At 38.2% G+C, this 23,876-nt stretch overlaps 3 protein-coding genes and 1 pseudogene across 3 annotated transcripts; all 4 read right to left on the bottom strand.

Annotated features, from left to right (window-relative positions):
- Positions 1-3,335: 3,335 nt before the first annotated feature.
- On the bottom strand, positions 3,336-5,413 carry LOC111777068 (transcription factor JUNGBRUNNEN 1 pseudogene; annotated as a pseudogene).
- A 3,343-nt stretch (positions 5,414-8,756) lies between these two features.
- On the bottom strand, positions 8,757-12,680 carry LOC111776779 (uncharacterized). The gene is made up of 4 exons (XM_023656139.2): positions 9,692-12,680; positions 9,472-9,615; positions 9,060-9,194; positions 8,757-8,955 (listed from the first exon to the last, which is right to left on the bottom strand). The coding sequence occupies exons 1-4, from the start codon at positions 10,085-10,087 to the stop codon at positions 8,869-8,871; spliced, it is 762 nt and encodes a 253-aa protein (XP_023511907.1). The 5' UTR covers positions 10,088-12,680; the 3' UTR covers positions 8,757-8,868.
- Positions 12,681-13,079: 399 nt separating this feature from the next.
- Positions 13,080-17,046, bottom strand: LOC111776778 (uncharacterized protein At4g15545). The gene is made up of 10 exons (XM_023656138.2): positions 16,910-17,046; positions 16,513-16,798; positions 15,994-16,062; positions 14,802-14,852; positions 14,648-14,711; positions 14,490-14,561; positions 14,024-14,275; positions 13,829-13,874; positions 13,661-13,739; positions 13,080-13,563 (listed from the first exon to the last, which is right to left on the bottom strand). Exons 2-10 carry the CDS (start codon positions 16,783-16,785, stop codon positions 13,471-13,473), a joined length of 999 nt encoding a protein of 332 aa, XP_023511906.1. The 5' UTR covers positions 16,786-16,798; positions 16,910-17,046; the 3' UTR covers positions 13,080-13,470.
- Positions 17,047-17,087: 41 nt separating this feature from the next.
- LOC111776777 (cyclin-T1-3) lies at positions 17,088-23,799 on the bottom strand. The gene is made up of 7 exons (XM_023656135.2): positions 23,703-23,799; positions 22,858-23,099; positions 21,767-21,848; positions 19,550-19,684; positions 18,943-19,118; positions 18,689-18,840; positions 17,088-18,429 (listed from the first exon to the last, which is right to left on the bottom strand). Exons 2-7 carry the CDS (start codon positions 23,094-23,096, stop codon positions 17,654-17,656), a joined length of 1,560 nt encoding a protein of 519 aa, XP_023511903.1. The 5' UTR covers positions 23,097-23,099; positions 23,703-23,799; the 3' UTR covers positions 17,088-17,653.
- Between the last annotated feature and the right edge of the window lie 77 nt (positions 23,800-23,876).

The following is a 23,876-nucleotide window of genomic DNA, read 5'->3' as shown; positions in this document are numbered from 1 at the left end:
AAAACATGTCTTTTTGTAAGGAATGTTTTGTTCTCTTCTCTAACTGACATGAGATCTCGGGAGATTCAAAGATTTAGACTTCCAGCTGTCAATAATTATTGAATTATGTTCAATTCGTAACGAAGAAACAATGATGTATGATCTCTTTCTTATTCGAGGAACTCAATGGAATAAAAATCAATGTGTGGGTCTAAATTAATTTAATAGAATTAAGTCTATTCTAATAAAAAAAAAACAAATCTTTATTATAAATATCAATAATCAAGAAAGTATATTTATTTATTTAGGATTTTATGAGGTCGAAAATTAGAGATAAAGAATATTAGTTCGGTGCCGATGATTTTTTTCATATATTGAAATTGAGACACCAAATTGGATTAAAAAAAGTCAAAACTAATAATGAAAATGTGACTTTATATATATATTTTTTAACTCATTCATCGAAGATGAATATAAAAGAAATTAACACTCGATAAATGTGAAACGTGGCGAGTATTCATAGATTCCATGTATGTTCAAGTCCACTACTAGTATATATTGTCTGCTTTAATTTATTATGTATGGTTGCCAGTCTTATAATTTTAAAACGAAATTTTTACATCCTTATAAAAGATGTCGTGATCAGTGTAAAAGTAATTAAAAAAAATATTATAGTTTTTTTATAGATATTATTGAATATAAATATAACAAAAATCAAAGAATTAAAAAAAAAAAAAAGTTTGAAATTTCAAATCTCCTGACTTTGTAAACAATAATTTTGTCAGTCTGTTAGTGCCACTTGTTTTTTTTATATGAAATCATTAATTTTTCCAAAAAAAAAAAGAAAAAAAAAAGAAAAAAGAAAATATGATTTGTCAGCACAAGCTGCTATTTTTGACTTTGAAAAAATAAGATAATACTTATTCTTAATTTCTAGATTTGTTTTGGGGTAATATTTGTTGTTTTAAACATACCTTAATTATTTAATCATTTCAATTAATGTTTCTTACATTGGAGAGGAGAGCGAAACATTTCTTACAGTGGTGTGAAAACCTCCTCCTACAGTATCGTCACCGCAGTAGAGTTTAACACCAAGTTCGGGATGGATTGTTGTGGTTCCTCTACACCTAGGACACCAGAATATCGAACAATGAACGAAGAAAGGCATGAGATAAAAAGCATATTGGCTAGTGCTTGTGAGGCTCCAATTCTTGATCGGGGACACCAAAGGCCTCTGCCCTCCCGTCCCTTAGATATATAGCAGGAAGAGCAACTTTTTTTGATTTTTTGTTGTCAAAGAGTTAAATAATGGTTTTTTTCGTGTTGTACAAGAGTTGAACAATGAAATAGATGGCGAGTGCCTAATCGAATTGATCGGGTGGAACAAGGTTCAAGTCTACCGGTCTGTTAAGATGCCTCAACTGCATACATGCACTTCCACTTGACACCTATCATGATGAGATACGTTTTAAAACTATAAGACTGACAACAATACGTAACAGACAAAAACGGACAATATGTACTAGAATCTTACAAATGGTATTAGAGCTAGATACTAGACGGTGTACCAGCGTGAGATCACACATCAGTTGAAGAGAGGAACACAATATTCTATAGTGAAGGGGAAATCTCTTGTTAATAGATGTATTTTAAGATAATACGTAACGGTCGGAATATAATTAATGGCGAAGAATTTAGGGAAAACAGTTGAAGGAGAAAAAAGCGACAGAATCCAATAGGTGGAGGACAAAAACATGAAAAGAAAGTCAAAGTCATTTGGTCGTAAAAAAAGTCAAAGAAGAAATATTTGAAATAAAAATAAAAAAATAAAAAATAAAAAGGAGGCCGGCTTGGTTTTTAACCTCTTCTTTTTCCTCCATTTATGAAAGTTTGTAAGATTCTTTGCCGGCTTCATTATTATTACAGAGAATATGAAACCCTACATCCATCCTTTTCATTATTAATCTCTTTAATTAATCTTTCTTTTCACCTAAACATATAAAATAAAATAGCTTGAATTATATATTTATTATGTTAATCACCTTAATCCCAACCTAAATTATATATTTATGACCTTTTCTTCCGTTCTTAGTCTTTGCTCTATTAAAATAATCTCGATGTTGACAATTACTTACGTGTTTAAAGTATATAGTGAAGTGTTCTTAGCTTCGACTAATACAACATGGTTAATAAACTTTTCTTAATAGATACAACGTTGACTGGTCAATAGATCCTGAGTTGGTTGCTTTTGCCGTAGATTCTAATCTTGATGCTGATTTGATGCAATTCGTTAGTGATTGTTGCTGCATCGAGAGCTTGCAAAAGAGGCAAGCATGTGTATCTTTTGAAAGCATGTATATCTCGATATTAGCTGATTGTAGCATTACCTTCTGGATCAATGGGTCCTTATGTAAACATCGTACATGTAAAAGACATGTTATAGCCGAAGCCCACCACTAGTAGATATTGTCTGCTTTGACTCGTTATGGTATAAGAGTTAGACACTGGGTGGTGTGTCAATGAGAATGAAGCATTCCTTAACAAGTGTGGAAAACTCTTCCTAAAAGACATGTTTTAAAATCGTGAGGCTAATGACGATTCGTAATGGGCTAAAGCGGACAATATCTACTAGTAGTGGCATTAGGCTGTTAATAATGATATCAGAGCTAAACACCGGGCGGTGTGCCAACGAGGACACTGGCCTCTTTGTAGATTGTTAGATCCCACATCGGATGGAGAGGGGAGCGAAACATTCCTTATAAGGGTGTGAAACATTCATTAGGTTGTTACTAATGGTATTAGAGCTAGACACTAGGCGGTGTGTCAACGAGAACACCGGCCTCCTTGTGGATTGTTAGATCCCACATCGGATGGAGAGGGGAGCGAAACATTCCTTATAAGGGTGTGAAACATTCATTAGGCTGTTACTAATGGGATCGGAGCTAGACACTAGGCGGTGTGCCAACGAGAACACTGGCCTCCTTGCGGATTGTCAGATCCCACATCGAATGGAGAGAGGAGCGAAACATTCCTTATAAGGGTGTAAAAACCTCTCCTTAATATATGCATTTTAAAACTATGAGGTGGAAGACGATACATAATGGGACAAAGCGAATAATATCTACTAGCGGTAGACTTGGGTCGTTACAAAATCATGATTTCAACCTCTAAAACAAAAAACTAATCGAGGAATGGTTTATTTACATATAACATCACATGATCAAAGATGAATATCATTGATTAAGTAATTGATTGTATCCAAACTGATGATCAGTAGCATCCCCATCAAAATTAGAGAAGCTCGATGGCGACGATTGGATTATAGAAGAACAAGGATCTTGTTCTCGTTCTCGTTCTCATTCTCGTTCTTGTTCTTGAGAGATGGAGCTAGAGCTAAAATTCATCATCAATGGATGATCAGTAATTAAAGGCTTCTTCTCCTCAAAATTAATGAAGGAAGAGGCGAAACTAATGTAATTGCTATCTCCATCATAGCATTGACCTTCACTATAAAATGCATTATCATTTGAATTCATATTGATTAAACCATCATTCCCAGCTGCAATCTTCCTATAATTTGGTGCATATTTCGTACTCGAAACGCTTCGCTGAAATATTCGACACAACGTCCAAATTTCCTGCGATGATAAGAACGACGATGAGAAAACAAGAACAATTTTCGAAGATTAAAAACAAAAGAAAGAAGAACTTATTACAGCTTCTTGAAGATTGTTTCTGATTGTTGCAAAGATGGAAGGAGGAGTATTAAGAGTGTGGGAAGGGAGGCGGAATTCATGCATCATCCACTCAGTTTTGGTGCCTCTGCCTGCGTTTCCTTTGTAATAGACAAGGGTTTTCTTGAGGCCAATGCAGCGATTTCCTTGTCCTCCATGAGAGCAAATCACCTTGTCAATTCCAGTTGCTTTCCAAAACCCTGAACCTGTAACCCTATTTGGTCTTATGCTGTTCTTGTATTTTCTTGCTCTTTTGCAAAAGAAGTACCACTCCTTGTCTCCCAAATTGTTGCCACTATCTGCATGATTTCAGCTTATTAAGTGTTGTTGTTGTGTAGAAAGAGCTCAAGAAATATGAACAACACAACTTAATGTTTCTTAATGTCTCCAAAAACATTACAAAAAACAACCCATAACCTTAACCCTTTCAAACTTGTGAGATCTTAACGTCGGTTAGGGAGGAGAACGAAGCATTTTTTATAAGGGTGTGGAAACCTCTCCCTAATAGACGCGTCGGTTGGGAGGAGAATGAAGCATTGTTTATAAGGGTGTGGAAACCTCTCCTTAGCAGACGCATCGGTTAGAGAGGAGAAGGAAGCATTCTTTATAATGGTGTGGAAAACTCTCCCTAGTAGACGCGTCGGTTGGGGAGGAAAGCGAAGCATTCTTTGTAAGGGTGTGGAAACCTCTCTCTAGCAGACGCGTCGATCAAGGGGGAAATGAAGCATTATTTATAAGGGTGTGAAAACTTCTCTCTAGCAGACGCGTCAATTGGGGGGAAACGAAACACTCTTTATAAAGGTGCTCTCTAGCAGACGCGTTGGTTGGGGGGAAATGAAATATTTTTTATAAACGTGTGAAAACCTTTCCCTACCATACACGTCGGTTGGGGGGAACAAACCATTTTTTTAAGGGTGTGAAAACCTCTCTCTAGCAGACACGTCGATTGGGGTGGGGAACGAAACATTCTTTATAAGGGTGTGGAAATCTCTCCCTAGCATACGCGTCGTTTGGGGGTAAACAAAGTATTGTTTATAAGGGTGTGAAACCTCTCCCTAGCAGACACGACAGTTGTGGGGGGAACAAAGCATTCTTTATAAGGATGGGGAATGAAACATTCTTTATAAGGGTGTGGAAACTTCTCCCTAGCATATGCGTCGGTTGGGGGTAAACGAAGTATTGTTTATAAGGGTGTGAAAACTCTCCCTAGCAGACACGTCGGTTGTGGGGGGACGAAACATGCTATGTAAAGGTGTGGAAAACTTTGAGACGAGTTTTAACAACCTTGAGCTAAAAGAGGACAATATCTACTAGCGGTGGACTTGGGGCGCTACAAAACTCAAAACCCGAAAGCAAAATTTCATCTTTTTATGAAACGAGAACAAAAAAAAGAAAGATTGAAAGAATGAACTCTCTTAAATCATACACCTTTGAGAATATGAAATCTTCAAACAAAACCCATATACATATTGTTCATAAAATTAGAAACCAAAGAAATGAATGTGAAAGTGAGAAATCATACTAGGAAGATCCCAAGGGCTATGCTTATAGATATCAGTGGACTTGATGAGCTCAGTGCCGATGGCCTTCTTATCCACCTTTCGCCGGAGATAAAAACCGACGAGTTCTTCATCGGTAGGGTGGAATCGGAACCCTGGAAGTGGGAACTGACAGTCATCAATCTCACCCTCTGTAAACATTCTGAAACCGAAGGGAGGAGGCGATCACACAAATCAAAGTAAAGAGGTTTCAATTTATAGGGTTCTTAAAAAGTTGTGGTCTTTTTCATTTGACTGCACAAATCTATGGTATAAGGAGCAGTTGCCAATCATGAACTAATGGAATAGATTAATGTTGATTAATACCAAAGTAGCGCTGTCATTAACTCCCTAATCACATGTTAAGAAAGCATCATAATAAGGGAGGAGACAGTGGAGCACTAAATGTGGTGCTCTCTAGCTAAGCAATGTTGGATATTCTATTAACAATAATTGATGTGTTTAAGGTTTTGAAAACTAAATTAGTTGTTATTTTTAATTGTAAGACAAGATGAGGAAATTTAGTGCCTTCTAGTTTTTTTTTAATATACATATAATAATTAGGATGTAATACAAAATTGTTATGGGAAATTACTATTGTGTCCTTCCCTTTCTTGATCAACTCAAAAAAGAGAGGGTAATTACGATGAGATCCCACCTCGGTTGGAGAGTGGAACTAAACATTCTTTGTAAGGGTGTGGAAACCTCTTCCTAGCATACGCGTTTTAGAAATCTTGAGGGGAAGCCTCGAAAGGGAAAGCCGAAAGAGGACAATATCTCCTAGGTGGGTTTGGGTTGTTACAAATGGTATCAAAGCTAGACACTAAACTGTGTACCAGTGAAGACGCTGAGCCCTGAAGGGGGTGGACACTGGGCAGTGCGGTGACACGTAACGAGCCAAAACAGACAATATCTGTTAATGGTGGGTTTAGACTGTTATAAATGGTATCAGAGCCAAACACTGAGCGGTATGACAGTGAGGACGCTGAGTCCTAAAGGGGGTGGAGACTAGGTAGTGTGCCAGTGAGAATGTTGAGCCCTGAAGGGGGTGAATACTGGAGGACGGTAGGTCCTGTAGGGGGGTGGACACCGAGCAGTATGCCAGCGAGACTGACGGCGACACGTAATGGACCAAAGCGGATAATATCTGTTAGCGGTGGGCTTAGACTATTATAAATGGTAACATAGCCAGACACCGAGCAAGATGCCAGCAAGGAAGCTGGCTCTCAAAGGAGGCGGATTGTGAGATCCCACATCGGTTGAAGAGATTAATAGAGCTACATTGATTAGCATCCATGATTGTGAATGAAAGATATTGCAGCGAAATCTAAGTCCATTAGTAGCTTCAAACTACAACATGATTCAATGGAAACAACCTTAAACCCTAAAAAAAGGGTGTACGAGGATGAATGAAACACATAGATATTATAAGAATTTTGAGTTATGATAGAGGCGGCTGATTAAGTTAAGGATCCATCTTCTAGAAAGAAGAAACAAGAGTGAAAGTTCCAAGGATTTGAATGCCAAATCTATCTCTCAAGGAACAAAGGAGTTATCCTTATATTTTTTGTTTAAGCATACGTTGTTGGGGCACCAAACATGATTGATTCCCCACTTGTTGGTTGTCTTTATCCCCTTTTGTTGCTTAAAATAAAGGGTTTCCTCTGTCAAGAGAACATTATTGAAGGATATAATAGTGAGAAAGAACTCATATTTTAGCAATAGTTTTTGGAGGATGACAAAGGGTGGCGGCTAATGAATCCAGAATGTGAGTTGACGATCCAAAATGGGCAGCTGCCCCTTTGCATTCATTGAATCCAAACTATAGAAGTATTAATCAAATACACACAGGGAAAGAGCTGAAATGATGAACCCGTGGGCTTAGATTCTCCACTTTTCAGATGGGGAACTGTTTGTGATTAGAATAATACAATTGGATGATCCCATAATGACATCAATCTTATGTTATAATGTTATGTTATGTTTTGGAAATATATATATATATATTTTTGTAGCAATGGTTCAAGCACCGCTAATAGATATTGTTTTCTTTCAATTTTTTCTTTCGGGCTTTTCTTCAAAGTTTTTAAAACGTGAGAGGTTTTCACACCCTTGTAAAGAATGTTTCGTTCCTCTCTTCAACCGATGTGGGATCTCACAATCTACCCGCCTTCGAGACCCAACGTCCTTGCTAGTACTCATTTTCGTTCCACTATCCAACCGATATGAGATCTTACAATCTGCAGCGTCCTTCCAAGTCCACCCCCTTCGGGGCGTAGCGTCCTCGCTAATACACTTGCTAGTGTCTGGCTTTGATACATTTTGTGACAGCTCAAACCCACCGCTAGTAGATATTGTCTCTTTGGTCTTTCCCTTGCGGGCCTCCCCTCAATATTTTAAAAACACGTCTTGTACAAAGAGGCTTCCACACCCTTATAAAAAAATGTTCGTTCTCCTCTCCAACTTGACGTGGGATCTCACAATTCACCCCCCCCCCCCCCCCCTTCAGGGCCAGCGTTCTCTCTGACACTCGTTTTCGTTCCCTTCTCTAACCGATGTGGGATCTCATTGGTATAGGCAATAACTTTTATTTTCTTTAAGCCTTTTTAGTCATCCTATCCTCATCCTCATAACTCATTTGAATGTAATTTCACTTCATTCACGTGCCCTTTCCTTACTTGAGTGTCTTAGAAAATATTTGAACCTTGACTTTGGCAACTCCTAAATGGGTTTACGAACCCGAACACATCATATCCATTTCAAGCTTCATCGCTCAATATATACGCAAACATTTCAAGCCGAACAAGTACTATACCTTTTCTTCTTTCTTTTGTTCGTGATGTAAAATAATGTACGCATCTTCAACATTAAGATCTATCGATCTACAAAAGAAAAGAATATGAGAATAACATATCTTTTCAACAAGAGGGGAAAAAAAAAGCAAGAGAATCCATGAAAGCCTCTTTGTAAGAACACATCATGATGCCAATAAGTCACCCACAGAATGGGTCACCCACTTCTCAAGCTCTTACTTAGTGCTATCAAACACATCCCAAAGCCCTAATGCCACCCCATAACCTTTAATTTTGAGTGTAGTCTCACGGTTTTAAAACTCAAACATTAGGTAGAAGTTTCTATATCCTTATAAGAAATGTTTCATTCTCCTTTCTAACCGATGTGAGATCTCACAATCTACTCCTTTGAGAGCCAGCGTGCTCGTTGGCACACCATTTGGTGTCTGGCTCTGATACCATTTGTAACCGTTCAAGCCCACCGCTAGCAGTTATTGTCTGCTTTGGCCCTTACGTATCGCCGCCAGCCTCACAGTTTTAAAACGCGTATACTAAGAAGAGGTTTCCACATCCTTAGATGTTTCGTTCCCCTCTCCATCCGATATAGAACCTCGTATTTTGGTCAAACGGGCCCATAACTTCGTGCAAATGGAGACTACAGAAACAGAAGCACATCTCAAAAAGCAAAAAAGCAATGATGTATGAAGAACCACTTGATGAAAAAGAGAGTTTTTTAGAACCCAAAAAAAAAAAAAAAAGTCATTTTTAATAGTTAGTTTAAGGTACAAAGGTCGATCAAATTTTACGTGTAATAATTGTGTCAAATTACACTCCATAATTTGTCACATAAGGTAAATACATCAAACTTGCTGCCAGTTCTTGCAGCCAGCTCTCTTCTTCTTCTTCCTTATTCTGTCCAAAAAACACAACAAAACACAAAAAATGATAAAGGTCTTGTCTTTATAAACAAAAAAAACATAGAATCAAGAAAAATGGATAATTTGTATGGTTTTTACCGTTTGATTGTGAGATGGGGCAGTTAAATGGTTGATTTTGAGAGGGATTTCAGTGTCACAAAGCTCGTTGTTGTTGCGAGCAAATCTTCCTCGTACTCGTGTTCTTCTGTCTGCTAGGGTTTTGCGACATGCATACTGTGAAATAGCATACAAAAACCAAACCATGAGGATTTTAAGAATTATACGTTAGTCATTACAGACCTTTACAATGATATGATATTGTCCACTTTGAATATAAACTCTCGTGGCTTTACTTTAAGCTTTTCCATAATCGCTTATACCAATGGAGACAGTGTTCCTTACTTATAAATTCATGACCAATCCGTTAATTAGCTAATATGAGACTCCTCTCCCAACAATCCCGAACAATATATTTATATAAATTAAGAGAGAAAAGGAGAATTGTTAGAACCTTAATGGTTTTGTTGAAATTTCTCTGGTTTCTTTTTTTCAAATATCTAACAATTCTCTCTTTTCTTTCTTCTTCCGAGTAGCGACTTGCCACCTTAATATTTGTCTCTTCCACGCCATGCATTTCGTAGCTACTTTGAGGTCCCTACGTCACAAAATACTTCAAATATCATACTATAACTTATTAGCTTAAGCTTTTGAATTTCGAGACATATTATTACCCAGATGTTGCGATAGAAGGGCTTCAAATCAGGCACAAAGCCTAAGAGTTCGTCGTCGTAATTGCATGAGCCGGGCACTTGTGGCTGGTTTCCGATCACGCTATGGATGCCATACATACCCTTGTTAAACTCGGGCGATGATGGGAGAGTCAGGTCAGGATACGGCATTGTTAGGAGCGGCGATTGGGTATCGGACTCGAACGACGCCATCCGATCAAAGGCAGGAACAAAAGTTTCTTCCCCACGAGGCAAGTCGATATTATTATTATTGTTGTCGTCGTTGTTGTTTCTAATACCACCGATTCCGGGGTCTCCAGCCGCCATTAATAGGGTCTGAAGGTCGGAAAAGTTGTTGGGATAAAGAAGGTCGGAGTAGAAGTGAGGAAATGAAGCCATGGAGATTAGTTAAAGATGTGAAAGAAGAAAGAGAGAGATTTGTTGGGGTCTAAAAAATTTTGGTTTTTCTTTTAATCCAATACTTTTATGAATGCATCCAACTTTTATAGAGAACAATTGGGTCATCTTTGTAAGTTGATGCAACGAGGGGTAGGGTAGCCCCGTCACCTGACCGTAAATTGTCTGTTACTGCAACTTTCCATATCACACTTAAGCTTACTGCTAGTGGATATTGTCCGCTTTAACCCGTTATATATTATCATCAATCTCACGGTTTTAAAACGCGTATGTTAGGGAGAGGTTTCCACATTCTTTTAAGGAATGTCTCGTTCCCATTTCCAACCGATATGGGATCTCACAACCCAGCCCCTTGGGGGCCAGCATCCTCGCTGGCACACCGCCCGGTGTCTAGCTCTAATACCATTTGTAACAACTCAAGCCCATATTGTCCACTTTAGCCTGTTATGTATCGCCGTCAACCTCACGATTTTAAAACGGGTCTGTTAGGGAGAGGTTTTCACATTGTTATAAGAAATGTTTCATTCTCATCTTCAACCGATGTAGGATCTCACTATAGGAACTCTGTCCTTGTCGGTTGGTTTGAACGGTTGGTTCAAATGAAGGTAAATGATGTGTTATAATAGATAATTAAGAAAGAAAAAAGTATGAAGATGAAAAAGGGAAAGAAGGCAGAAAAGAGAGGGTAATGGGAGGCCTGGTGCGAATAGTATTCTTGCAGTACAGACAGCCTAAGAACTACTAAAACAACCAAAGAATCCAACACATGGGTTTGCCTGAGAGAGCATCCAGACGTCCAAGTACAACAATATATCCCCAAATCTGAAGGCTTCTTCTTGATTACCCATCATTTTATTGCCATTATATGAAATATTCCTTTAATGGTCTGTTCTTATTCTTGTTCTTGTTCTCTTCAACATTTCAAATGCCCTTTACAGGATTGATATGAATGAATTTAGTCTTGGAATTGGGTTTTTAATCCATATATGGGTTCTATACAAATCTGTCCAACTAACTTTGTCTGAAAATTGGGTAACTTTCTAACATTTGGAATAAAATGGTTTTGTTTTTTCATTGTATGAACGGAAGGATGATGTAACAGACCAATCCTACTACCAGCAGATATTGTCCATTTTGATCCGTTACGTATCGTCTTAAAACGCGTCTACTAGGGAGAAGTTTCCACACCCTTTATAAGAAATAATTCGTTCCCCTCTTCCCCTCTCCAACTGATGTGGGATCTCACAATCTACCTTAACGTCTTCGCTGACACACTGTCCGGTGTCTCAGACTTTGATACCCTACTATTAGAGCCCAAAATTATCACAGCCCTCTCCAACCGATGTCTAATCTTACACATACCAAAAACATCTGGTTATCTAAAAAGAAAATGAGTTTTAAAGCAATATATATGTGCGTATGCCGAAAGAGAACGAGCAACTTGAGAATCTCAATCTTATCAAAACAGTGACAGCCATTTTTGCAGATTCTTTTGACCAAAAATCTTATCTTTCCGTCAGCCCTCTGCGTTTGCCTCAAAAGAAGTATTTTGTAAAGCCTAAGAGAGAGTATCGGGTGCTTTCTTCTAATAACCCTTTTCCAATTTCCATCCCATCATTCTACAAATCAATATCTCTTCTTCTTTCTCCTTGTCTGAGTCTCCCTATCTGCTGACTGCCCCTAATGTTTCGGTCCCCTACACACCCCTTGTTGTACCATCAACCCTTCACTTCAATGGGGGAAAGGGGATTTCAGAAAAGGAAAAGGGCATGTACATTTTGGCCTTATTATGCAGTTTCAAAAGCTTTCTATTGTGTTTTGAGATGTGGGCTCTGTTAGTTCCAGTACATATGGGCATGGGTTTTGGGGAATATGGTGTTTGAAACTCAAATGGAGAAGTTGGAGGCAATTATGGGGTTACTTCACCTGCAAACTTTATACTAAACTTGTTGAGGATTGGTGGGAGGGTGTAATGAATACATCTCCATTAGCATGAGACATTTTGGGGGAAGCCCAAAACAAAGAAATGAGAGTTTATGTTTAAAGTGGATAATATCATACCATTGTGGAGAGTCATGATTCCTAACATGGTATTAGAGTAATGTCCTTAACTTAACCATGTCAATAGAATCCTCAAATGTCGAACAAAGGATGTAATTTGTTCGATGACTCCAGAGAAGGAGTCAAGCCTCGATTAAGGGGAGGCTGTTCGTGGGTTCCATGGGCCTCGAAGGTGTGGTCAAAAGTGACTCAAGTGTCGAACAAAGGATGTAATTTGTTCGAGGACTCCAGAGAAGGAGTCAAGCCTCGATTAAGGGGAGGCTGTTCGAGAGCTCCATAGGCCTCAGGAGAGGCTTTATAGTGGACTTTGTTCAGTGGGAGGATTGTTAGGAGGATGTAAGGAATACATCTTCATTGGCATGAGGCCTTTTGGAGAAGCCCAAAGCAAAGTTATGAGAGCTCATGCTCAAAGTATACAATATCATACTATTGTGGAGAGTCGTGATTCCTAACTAAACTAAACTAAACTGAAATGAGAAGTACCAAAATATAGGGAACTTGTGAAATTGAAACCAATGAATATAACCCAAAAAAGACAAGTGAAAAACAGAATGATTCCCATTAGTTTTCTTGGCAGAAAGAATCACTACTTTTACCTGAGGTTTACCCACTGAGTCACCATCTAATAATTCAGAGTTTCATATCAATGTAGCCCAAGTGAACGTACGCTGATTATGGAGCATCTGAGATGATCACTTTTCTGGGTTCTCCTGCAAGCTATCATCCCCTGATATTTCACAAATAACATTAGTGAAAGGCTGAACTTTTCATCATAAATAAGTTAGTTTCTTTCAATCAGATCGCACTGACTTCCCTCCTTTAAATGCAAACTTGACAGCACACAGCCTTTGAGTTCTGGAAGTAATACTTTTCCCAAATAGAGTTGTCACAGAGACATAGCACATGATGGAGGTACATAACTCGACAGGTTTTTCCATTTCCTTTCTTTTTTTTTTCTTTGTTTCTTTCACTTTTCTAAAAACCAAAGTCAATATTTCCATAGAAAAAGAAGTTTCAACTACAAGAGGTTTGATATTTTACAAAAACATCGTGAGTGTGAGCCTGCTTGCAGCATACATACGTCTTTGGAGCGAGCAAGCAGCCGTTGAGAACAAACATTGTGAATTTTCTCTCTAATAATCTATTAGGAGAGATCATGTGTGATTGTAAACAATATCTACTAGCATACATACGTCTTCAGAGCGAGCAAGCAGCCGTTGAGAACAAACATTGTGATTTTTCTCTCTAATAATCTACTAGGAGAGATCATGTGTGATTGTAAACAATATCTACTAGAGAGAGGCCTAGTGAATATTGCGGTTAAGCAATCCTTGAAATGACAGAAAAAGATCTTTGTTATCTGTCCCAAATATCTCTTCTGCTTTTCTTAAAGTTTCCTGGAAGCAAAGGGCAATTGAAACCATATACTAGTGAACAAAAAAGGTCCCAAGATATGAAAGTTCTTAGCAAACTGTTAAATACTGATGAATCTACCTCTCTAGTCTGCTTTTGAGAATTGAGTTCTTTTATGTTTGAAAGGAAGGCACTAAACTGCTCGTATGACAGACGACTCCTGGAATAATTTACAAATTCATCAGTCAACATGTTCTTTTCAGTCTAGATTCATTGATCACATAGTTCCAGTGGAATATAAAAACAAACCTGGCAAGGCGGAAAAATTCCTTGCCATCAACTCGAGCAGCGCGACCTACAGAATTTAAGACAGAAAATCATAATACAAACAGGCACAGAAATAGCTGAAATCTTTACCCCCAAGGGAGCATCTAAATTTAAATGTTCGCAGTAATAGATAACTGGAAAATCCACATTAAAATAAACAAGAAAACATTTCTTTACCGGCCAATGGACGAGAACGAGGAGGAGAACTTGCTGCTGAAGACTGCTGGCTTGACGGGTACCACGGAGATAGTGCGATTCGTCCATCATATGAGAGTTTTGTTGGAGAAGTTGAACCAGATGTTATCTGTGGCGAAGCAACGGAGGAATACCCTCTGGGGGATACACTCTTTGAAATAGTTTTTGGAGTCGCAGATGGAGTGAACCTTGGGGTGATATGCAGCGATGAAAATCTTTGTCCAAGATGTTTTCCTGTTGGAGGTGAAACTTTGCCATTAGTGTTTAATTTATCGACCATTAATTGAAGAGGATTCTTTGAAAACCAACTGGCAACAAAAATGACATTCTCCAGGATTTCAATTAATGCATGGTTTTAAGATATTAATTTGGTATTTATGTTTATAATCTAATTATTATCAGTTCATTATCTTCTATCCTTTGCATTGAACAGGGTAACAAATAATACCTTCATCTATTGTGTTTCTCGTCTCCGTAGAACCACCGAAAGAACGCGTGGCGTGTCCATCAGTTACCTCATCTGAAGTCCAGGTGAAAGTTAAGTCCAATTGAACACCGAACATATTACAGATAGATGAAAACTAATATCAATAAATTCTATATTACCCTTGTCAGTATATGCTTTAGGAACTGCTTGATCACAGGTCCCAATATCAACAGTTTCTGTTTGCTGGAAAAGAGAAGACATCACAGGAGAACTTATATATGTATTATGCCAAGCATATCATAACTGGTAAAATTTATGGACCGGAAACCTTACAGAGGATTCATCATTCAATGATAGCATAAGTTGTCGCTTAAACGTCTCCAGCTGCAGTATGAAAGACACCAGGTTCACAACAAAGTATGAAATCTCATGAACTGAAGCACTCATCTCATATGCCAAAAATTATATAAAATAACATAAGAGGTGATTACAATAAACTGAAAAGAGTAAGAGTACTAATTGAAAGACATGGTAGAATAGGACACGAACTCTATTCTAACTAAAGGTGCACAAAGCCAATTTATCTTCTTTTGTTTTATTACTGTGAAATCCACATCGGTTGGAGAGGAGAACGAAACATTCTTTATAAGGGTGTGAAAACCTCTCCCTAGCAGACGCATTTTAAAAACCTTGAGGGAAAGCCCAAAATGGACAATATCTGCTAGCGGTGGGCTTGAGCTGTTATAAATGGTCAGAGCAAACACCGGGCAATGTGCCAGTGAGGAGGTTGAGCCCCGAAAGGGGTGGACACAAAGCAGTGTGCCAGTAAGGATGCTCAGCTCCGAAGGGAGTGGATTGGGGGTCCCACATCGATTGGAGAAGGGAACGAGTGCCAGAGAGGACGTTGGGCCCCGAAGAGGGGTGGATTGTAAGTCCACATCGATTGGGGAGGAGAATGAAACATTTTTTATAAGGGTGTGAAAACTTCTCCCTAGCAGACGCGTTTTAAAAACCTTGAGGGGAAGCCCGAAAAGGAAAGCCCAAAGATGCAATATCTGCTACCAGTGGGCTTAGGCCGTTAAAATTACTCTGACCCAACTTCCCAAGATCCTCTGACCGAACTCCCATAAGAGGGAAAGAAATCAAGAAAATGATGCCAACTTTATATTTCTCATTAGAAAAAAAAAAAAAAAAAAAAAAAAAAAAGTGATTGAACTTATCTTAGAGATTCATATCCTAAGGTCTTTTTCCTTCCAGTCCAGAAGCCAGGCAGATATCTAAGTTCAAGAGACACCACATGCCATAACTGGCCCACATGTTAGCTCTTATCTTAGTCTATGAGCAATACAAGATGGATATCCTTTCAGTTCGCACCATAAAGCAGCTATCTCACTCGAAGTTTAACTAGTAGCCAAAGCTCAATACTACAAAAGTGTCAAGCTTGACAGCAACAGAGAGGTAAAACAGGCAGAGGAATAAAGGTAACAACTTGTTTCTGCATAACAAAGAGTGACATCAATCTCACCTTTGCCAAATCACGTCCAAGTTTCTTTGAAGTCATTGATAGTGCATCCCTTTCCATGGAAAGCCTCGTCTTCATAAAACAAAAAACAAAAGGTCAAATATACTTCAATGAGGAACCAGAAAATTAGGCTCAAGAGTCTATCAAAACAATCACCTCTTTGTTCATTCTTAAAAGAAAGTAATACTCTACTGATTCAATGATAAACCCCCACACAAAGAATTAACTAATTAGATATTCTACGGCATGGGGAACCAAGTTCAAGAAACTGCTCAATTAAGGAGAAGCACGAAGATTATATAAAACCCAAGAACTAGTTTATGTTCCTTAGTGCAGAGATTAAGAGGATAATTCGGAATATTTTGGCCTTTTCTTGAATCGTCAATCAAAAGCAAAGTACTGAGCTATCAGTCATTCGTCTTCGTGGAGAATTGAGATGCTGCAGAATCAAGAGCCATTGAATTTGAGCAAAAACGGATAAATTGTTTTGTCAATCTCAATAGCGAACAGTGTGCCGCTTACATTATCATCAAGCGCGATCTTCAACCTAGATTCAGCTTCCTGGTTCGCGTGCTCCAGGTGAGACAACTTCTTCTGCAGGTCGTAGATGGTTATTTCCTTCTCGTTAAGCTTTTGCTTCATCCTTACCATGTCTGCTTCAAGATTCGACACACGAGAGGCAATCGCCATGGAGGTGATTTTTCGCGCAAGATCGAGCTGATCGTATGGATCCGTTGGAATCACCGCCAAAATCTCATCAGGTAGGTTGAAATCAGGCCCATTGCTCTGCGACATACTCGATCTCTCTCTATGAATTACAGACAGAGAAGCGGAGGTTGAGGATTCAACAGCAGAAATGAGACGAAAAGAATTCCGAAACGAAGCTATGACGGTTCGAAGAGGAAAATTAAGGGCTTACCAAACACGCAAATTCTCAACAAAGAAACAAAACGAGAAAGATTCGATTCCATAATTGCCGCGCTCCCTTTTGTTATTGGTTTGATCTGATTTTCAAATTCATGCATTGAAATTGGAGTAGGTAGGATCGTTCATAGGTTCTAACTTTCCAAAATACATGAGAAAAAAGATCCCAACCATGTTACAAAATTTGTTGAAGAGATAAAATATAACCATCTCAAATCGAATCGATCGTCAGAAGAAGAATTGATACGTTCTGAAAAAATAAAAACTTCTATCGAACAGAATTATAATCAGCCAAATCTAACGATGCTAATTTGTTTAAAAGTAACAATTAATCATCACATTCTTGTGCTGACATCAAAGAGAGCCCCTCAATAGAGTATATATGTTCATCAAGTCCCGCGACCGGAGAGCATAGCCCTTAAACTGATCTCGGACAACGAGTGATTCCAGCAATGACTACTACCTCTGGTGAAACTTGTCGAACATGATTCTACGATTCTCATGGTCCGTCTCTGTTCGACCAGCTGCAACTACCTGACACGACTCGGACTTGGTTTTCTCTTCAAGAGTTTTATCCTGTGAGCTCCCTGTCTCTTCTTACAACTGTTCAACTTTGGGGAATCTTGATGTTCATAGCCAGCATGGTGAGCATTTGTGAACTCCCCTTCTTCCATTTTGCTAGAATCTATATCATATGAGACTGTCACCTTCCTTGAGGATACTCATCTTCATCGTCCTCTCAATGACTGTCTTGATATGAATCATCATATTCTTGTTTATTCGATGACTTACTCCAACTTTGCCTCTGTTCTCGCTTGTTTTTCTCACTCCCAGCAGCCATCTCAACACCAGCTTCCAACTCCCTTTCAATCAGATCATCTTCATCCATTAATTCTTTTTTCTGGGTCATGCTGCCGAGAGACTTCCTTCGTTTTTCGAGTGCAGCCTTTACTTTGTCCTTGTCGATCTTTTTGATAGCGTCCTGAGATTTACCGAGTGTACCTTCTCTAAGATCTGTATTTCGAATTACATGTTTGTCTTTCAGTTCCATTGAATCCCTTGTTGTTTCCTTTGATTTCATATCATTTCCATGGTCTTGCCCAACCAATCCCTCAGACTGATGCCTTAGCGAGTTTTGAGCATTTCCCTTGTCATGGAAAGCCGATGTCTCCATCTCCTGTCTAACCTTAGATTCACTACCTGTATTGTGATTGGAAGGGTTTCTAAAATCTACATTCGAACTTTCGATACTATGATTCCGCATTGCTCTCGATGGCTGGTCACCTGCAAATGAGTGTTCAGAAGCTGGCCTAGATGAACTAGCTTTTGAGGTTCCAAGTCTTGAAGTAGCAAGACCCGCACCAAGTGCATGATTGTCCGCTACAGCACGTTCTTCGCTGTTCGAGGGAGCTTTTATTGAGGTTTGATTGGAAGGACCACCTCCAATGCTTCCATCAGCTTCACCAGAAGGCAATCGATTCTGTTCATAAAGCTCTAACATTTGGTTGCTGACTTCTGCAAAAGATAACCATTCACTGTTAGAATCACATCCAATTATTAGAAGGGAAAATGAGAACAGTTAAGCATATCATTTTCCAAATGCATCACTTCTGCAAGAATATACTTTTGCCTGGCTTAAAATGTAAATTTTTCTCAACACGAGATCTAGGAACGAAGGCGAATGTTTCAGCGAGTACTTCAACAAAACGAAGTTCAATGCAGAACCAGTTTCTGGTGCACTGCTACATTCAAAGAAAATGGCATTGACACTGACCCTCCAATTGCCGTGGGGTGACATCAAACTCTTGCCACCACACCTTTTCCCCATCTGATGGGAGTTTAACTTTGAGAAATTTGGCAGCAAGGAAAATGGCACCAGCCGCAATATGGTGAGGCTTAAATTGCAAGCAAAGAGATGTCCGCAATCTGCATACCACATCCCCATTTCAAGAAAAGAGAACGGAGAAAAGCCATCTATAGGGCACAATACAAAAAACCAAGGCATGCAATCTGCCATACAGCCCATACCCATCATTGACGAAATTCCAAGCTACTTGAGCCAAGGCATTTTGAGCAACTTTGAATTTTTTAATTGCCTCAACGAGGGGTTTGTAGGGATGGTGCACGTTAAGATCAAAACCAAGAGTTGCGAGAACAACCCTCTCCCCAAGTAAAATTAACTCTTTTTGCCGTTCATACACCTCCTGCAGGAGATTATGTGAATGTGTTCATAAATAATTTAATCGTTTAAATAAATATACGCTTTCATTTTCATCGAACAAGGAATAAATGATGACTCCCAAGTGTTCCAAACATAATCTTACTTCCAATAAATCCTATTGCAGACCAAATTTTTAGCGCTATTTCGTTTAAATCATAGTCGATTCCAATGCTCATTAAAAGTTCATTATGTTGCTGAAGCCAAAAATAAAAGAGCTACTAGCTCACTCGTAACTTAGACAAGGGCGCAAATGAACATTTAAAGACACAAAGAAACAAACAAAGAGAATAAATGACCCAGTATTTAAGTTTGGCATAAGCAATAACAACATCAGAAACTAAAAGCACATGGGTACGAGATACCAGTCACCGTGAAATGAGAACAGAACATAGACCCACTCTAACCATTTGGTACCTTTTGTCTAATTTTCTGGGCTGCAGTAGGATCCTTCTTGTTGATGATTTCATATGAGACCATAATAACATCCTTCAATGGACGCGGGGTTTCTTCAACCTTTCCTGCGAGAAACATACACACTGTCGCAATTGTCTGCAAGAAAATTAAACTAAACTGAGGCACTAAAATAACATCATCAATTCAATACGTATATGAGCTCAGCTCTATGTGATAGGTTGCTCTACTTCAGCTTTCATTCCAACACCTTTTATGAAGTACAACAAATAAGACTTAATAAAGACCACAAAATTCTCATAACAAACGAAAATGAAAAAATGTAAGAAAACTAAACCAAACGGATGGAGGAATATTAAGAACAAAAATTTATCTCTTAAACATACCAAGAAAAAATGTAAGAACAAGGCATGAATGTATACTACGGATCTATTACTAACAAGTTGCAACAACACATTTTAAGCATAAGCACATCAACAAAATAAAAAATCGGCCCAAGAGATTATCAAATACTGAATTTCAATAAAGGAGGGAAAAGGACTAGTGTTATCATTATCACTGTGATGAAAAATACGTCCCTAACATAAGTGTAAGAAGAAGGCAAGTCTTACTACTAAGGCCTTGAGAACCATAAATTGATGGAGCAAAAGAAGCAGAGCCAATCAAAGTGGCTGATGAGCAACTAGATACAAGGTCTCAAACCATAAAAATGCAGGCAGATTTGAGAAACAGGATGTTGTTGTGCCTTGGTGAACCTAAGCATTGATGTCTGTGCGTGTGTGTGTGTCTGTGTATATTTTGATAAGAAACTAATATTTCATTTTCACGAGAGAGAGTACAAAAGGAAGAAAGATGAGATATCGCCACCACGTCAAAGACATTACAAAGGAGATTCCATATCAGCAAAAAGTGGACGCTATAATTACAAGTCTTAGATGGAGAGTAAGTAAAAATTCTAATAAGGTCCTGAAAGTTGACTTGGCTGGTGTTCTCCCCTAAAAAAACCCTTTCAAACCACAATCTCCAAAAAGCACTATCACTCATTGAACCATGAGATTCCACTTGGCTTTTAAAGAACGTATGCTGTATTAATTGAAAGAAATATCCAATTTTGTTTAGGAGACCATACGGAGAAGTTTTATTTTCGGATAAGAAACCAATTTCGATAAAGAAAAATGAAAATATAAATTAGGGACCTACAGAAAAGAATGGTCCAAACAGTAGAGCATTGAAAAAAATACTAGAGAATGCTGTTCCTTCAAATTTTGTTCAATAAACAAACCAACTGTTCAAGATCCCCAACTATTGGTAATCATAAACAAAGAGTAACTCCAAATGAGTCTACAAGTATGTTAACATGCATCAAACCCTAGACCTCTTCCCATGACCTAGCAATGCTCAAAAGTATTGTCAAAGTAGCCCTTGTATGGGGACAGAAAATCCAAAATGACTTCCTACATCATCCTGCAAATGCTCAAACTCTGGACCATAGACAAGCCAAAAGTTTAATTATTTAAAAAACGGATAATTTTGAATGGTAGCTTGGAAGTTTAAAATTATTGAGGCTTTTGTTTATGGGAACAAATAAGTTTTGGTTTCATCATACAGTAAACAAACTTTAAAACTTAAATAGAGGGAAAAAGGGTTTTGTAAAGTTGTCACTCATTGCATGTCAGCAAGTATTAGAGATTCCACCGCTTTGGGACAGGCACAGATTTCTTATAGAGAAATATTAAGAATCGCACTATTTTATGTATCTATGAAATTCCATCATAGAATGAATTTGGGATTCCTGCATGAGCAACAGAATAATAGATGCCCGTGGTCCATGGAATCAAATTTCCATGTCCTCATCCAAACATGAAAAGGGCATCTCGAAAGAAAGCTTTCAATTCAACCGATTGCATTGTGAAAAGAAACAGAACAAAAGCTACAACTATCAAAATCAAACTCAGTGTGAAAAGAAACAGAAAAGCTCCTGTTATAAAAATTGAACTTGCAATCTATAGTTAGCTGAAGCTCCAAAATGTTCTAAGAAAAAATATCAAATACATAAAAAGCCAGCTTTAAAAATATTTTTTTCCCCCCCTTGAGCATCTGAAAATGCCACCAAACCAAATCAACAAAGCATATAAATTGTCCGCCTTGAGAGAACAATTCTCATATGCTTATGCACACAAAATAAATATTTGTTAACAAAAACTGGAAGAATGAACTTACCCTTCGGTCATTCTTTGCATGAGACTGCCGAAGAAAGAACCTATGACAAAATATTATTGCTGTAGCAATGGTTACCTGGGGACTGCATAATAAAAACAAAAACAACAATGGACTCAATATTAGTTTGAGATAATCGAATAATTGATCGGGGATAGCTAGAGACAAAGAAAAGCAAACTGAAAATTCTTAATTTCTCTCTAAGAAAGATAAATAATTTGGGTAACACTCTCGGGTGTCCCCAACGGGATAACTTGGGTTAACACTGTCAAGACTATCACTTCTGAAATTTGGTCTAAAAGAATCATAAGGATCTTTGAAGAAAAGCATTTCATATGGCAAAAATGGTTTGATTAAGTCAACATTAAAGTTTCATTTTGAGTATTCTCAAAATGTTACTTATACAAATTGGGGGTACTAATTTTTCCCCTAGCTTGTTTCTTTTATTCTTTCGATATTTTTTTTTCACTTGGGAATTTGTTTCCTCAAAGATATTGTTTCTTTTAATTAATCCACGAAAAGATCGAAACTATATATATAGGGCAAGTGTTCCACCCACATCAAATTCCCATAAGTGCAACAAATTGAAGTCAGAGATGAGTTAATTTTCCTCCATGAGAAATTTTTTACATTGCAAAAAGCACCTTCCGTGGCCCTAAAAATAAAAGACAGCAAAATAAATGGAAGAAATATGTTGAAAAGAGCCAAGCTTATCATGGGGAAGATGGTGAGAGAAAGAGAGGCAAAGAAGGGGTGTAGGAAACAGGAAGCCGCTTAAAACAATTCAATGAAGTTATTTGTTGATATACGAAAGTCAATGCATTGTCTTTTCCATTCTTAACATTGAAATCAGACAACAGAAAAGGATATAGAGTGCATTTAATGTCTCTCATTAACAACAATTGGAAATATATCAAAGCAAGGAGTGAATGGAATAGGTTTCTCGAGAAGGATCTAAAAATGGCGAAACAACGGTTAAAAGAGGAAATGGAAGAAAATGCAGCAATAAAACCGAACGCCTTTCACTGAGGAAACAGAACAGAAGGCATAAGCCGTAAGGCAAAAAAACATTTAAAGATTGTTAGAATACTCACACTTTAAGTCTCATTCCCAAATCTTGGAGGAATGTACAGTACGATTTGCGTAGATATGCCTCCTTTTTCAAGTCAATCCCATCTTGTTTAGAAGGAGAATTTTCTTCTAATTCCCTCCTAGAAAAATACCATTGAGAACCATCCTCCAACCCATCCTGTGAGTGTTTCGAATCACTATTTTCATACATCGCCTGATGCGACGGATCACTAGATGATAAATTCTCCATATTCATATCCATATCCTGTTATTCAAGATTCATAGACAATGACAGCTTATTCAGGAAAACTGGAAGTTAGATCCACCAAATTCAGTAATTTAGAAATTATGATCATAAATCTGCAAGACACAATTGAAACCAAAATATATGATGATAATAAACTTTCTGGTGAATAAGCACTAACAAATAGTATAAGGCAAGCAGCCACAGCTCAAAACCTTGACTCTAACAAATCACAAAACTGTTTCTCTCGGAACAAACTTACACGACAGTATATCCCCGTGTAAAGCTTAGTAAGATGAAAACAACAGGGCTCATCAAATGCCCAACAATTGCATAGCCAAGAACAAATACAAGGGCAAATGTCTACCCCAACACCCATGGCCAAAGAAACATTTGATTGCCACCCTCCCATGAGTTCGACAAATCTTTCCAGTAACTTCCGGAAAAGAACATTCAAGAGAAACCCCAAAATTCCAAGCAAGGCAACCAGAAATCACAAAATAAATTTCAGATTCAAACGAACAAAGATTGCGTAAACAAACGAATAGGCTGGATTACATACGAGATTGATGGACAACTAATCGAGCTTACAGAAGTACCGCGTAATGATGCGATTAACATTACCTTTTTAAAGTGGCAAAAGAGAAGAAAAGAAGTCGAGAAATTGCAGAAACTCGAGCAATTGGTGCAATACAGAGAGATAAATTAAGGGGGGGGGGGGGGGGGGGGGGGAATGAGGGCTGGTGAAAATGGCCAGAAGAAAAAGAAGAGATTTTGGCAATGGTTGGTTAGGGTTTA

This window comes from Cucurbita pepo, chromosome 16, assembly GCF_057944985.1.
Source record: "Cucurbita pepo subsp. pepo isolate OVF chromosome 16, ASM5794498v1, whole genome shotgun sequence".
In the NCBI taxonomy this organism is placed as follows: domain Eukaryota; kingdom Viridiplantae; phylum Streptophyta; class Magnoliopsida; order Cucurbitales; family Cucurbitaceae; genus Cucurbita; species Cucurbita pepo.
Note: the sequence above shows the minus strand (reverse complement) of the source record. Positions and strands in the feature narration are given on the sequence as shown.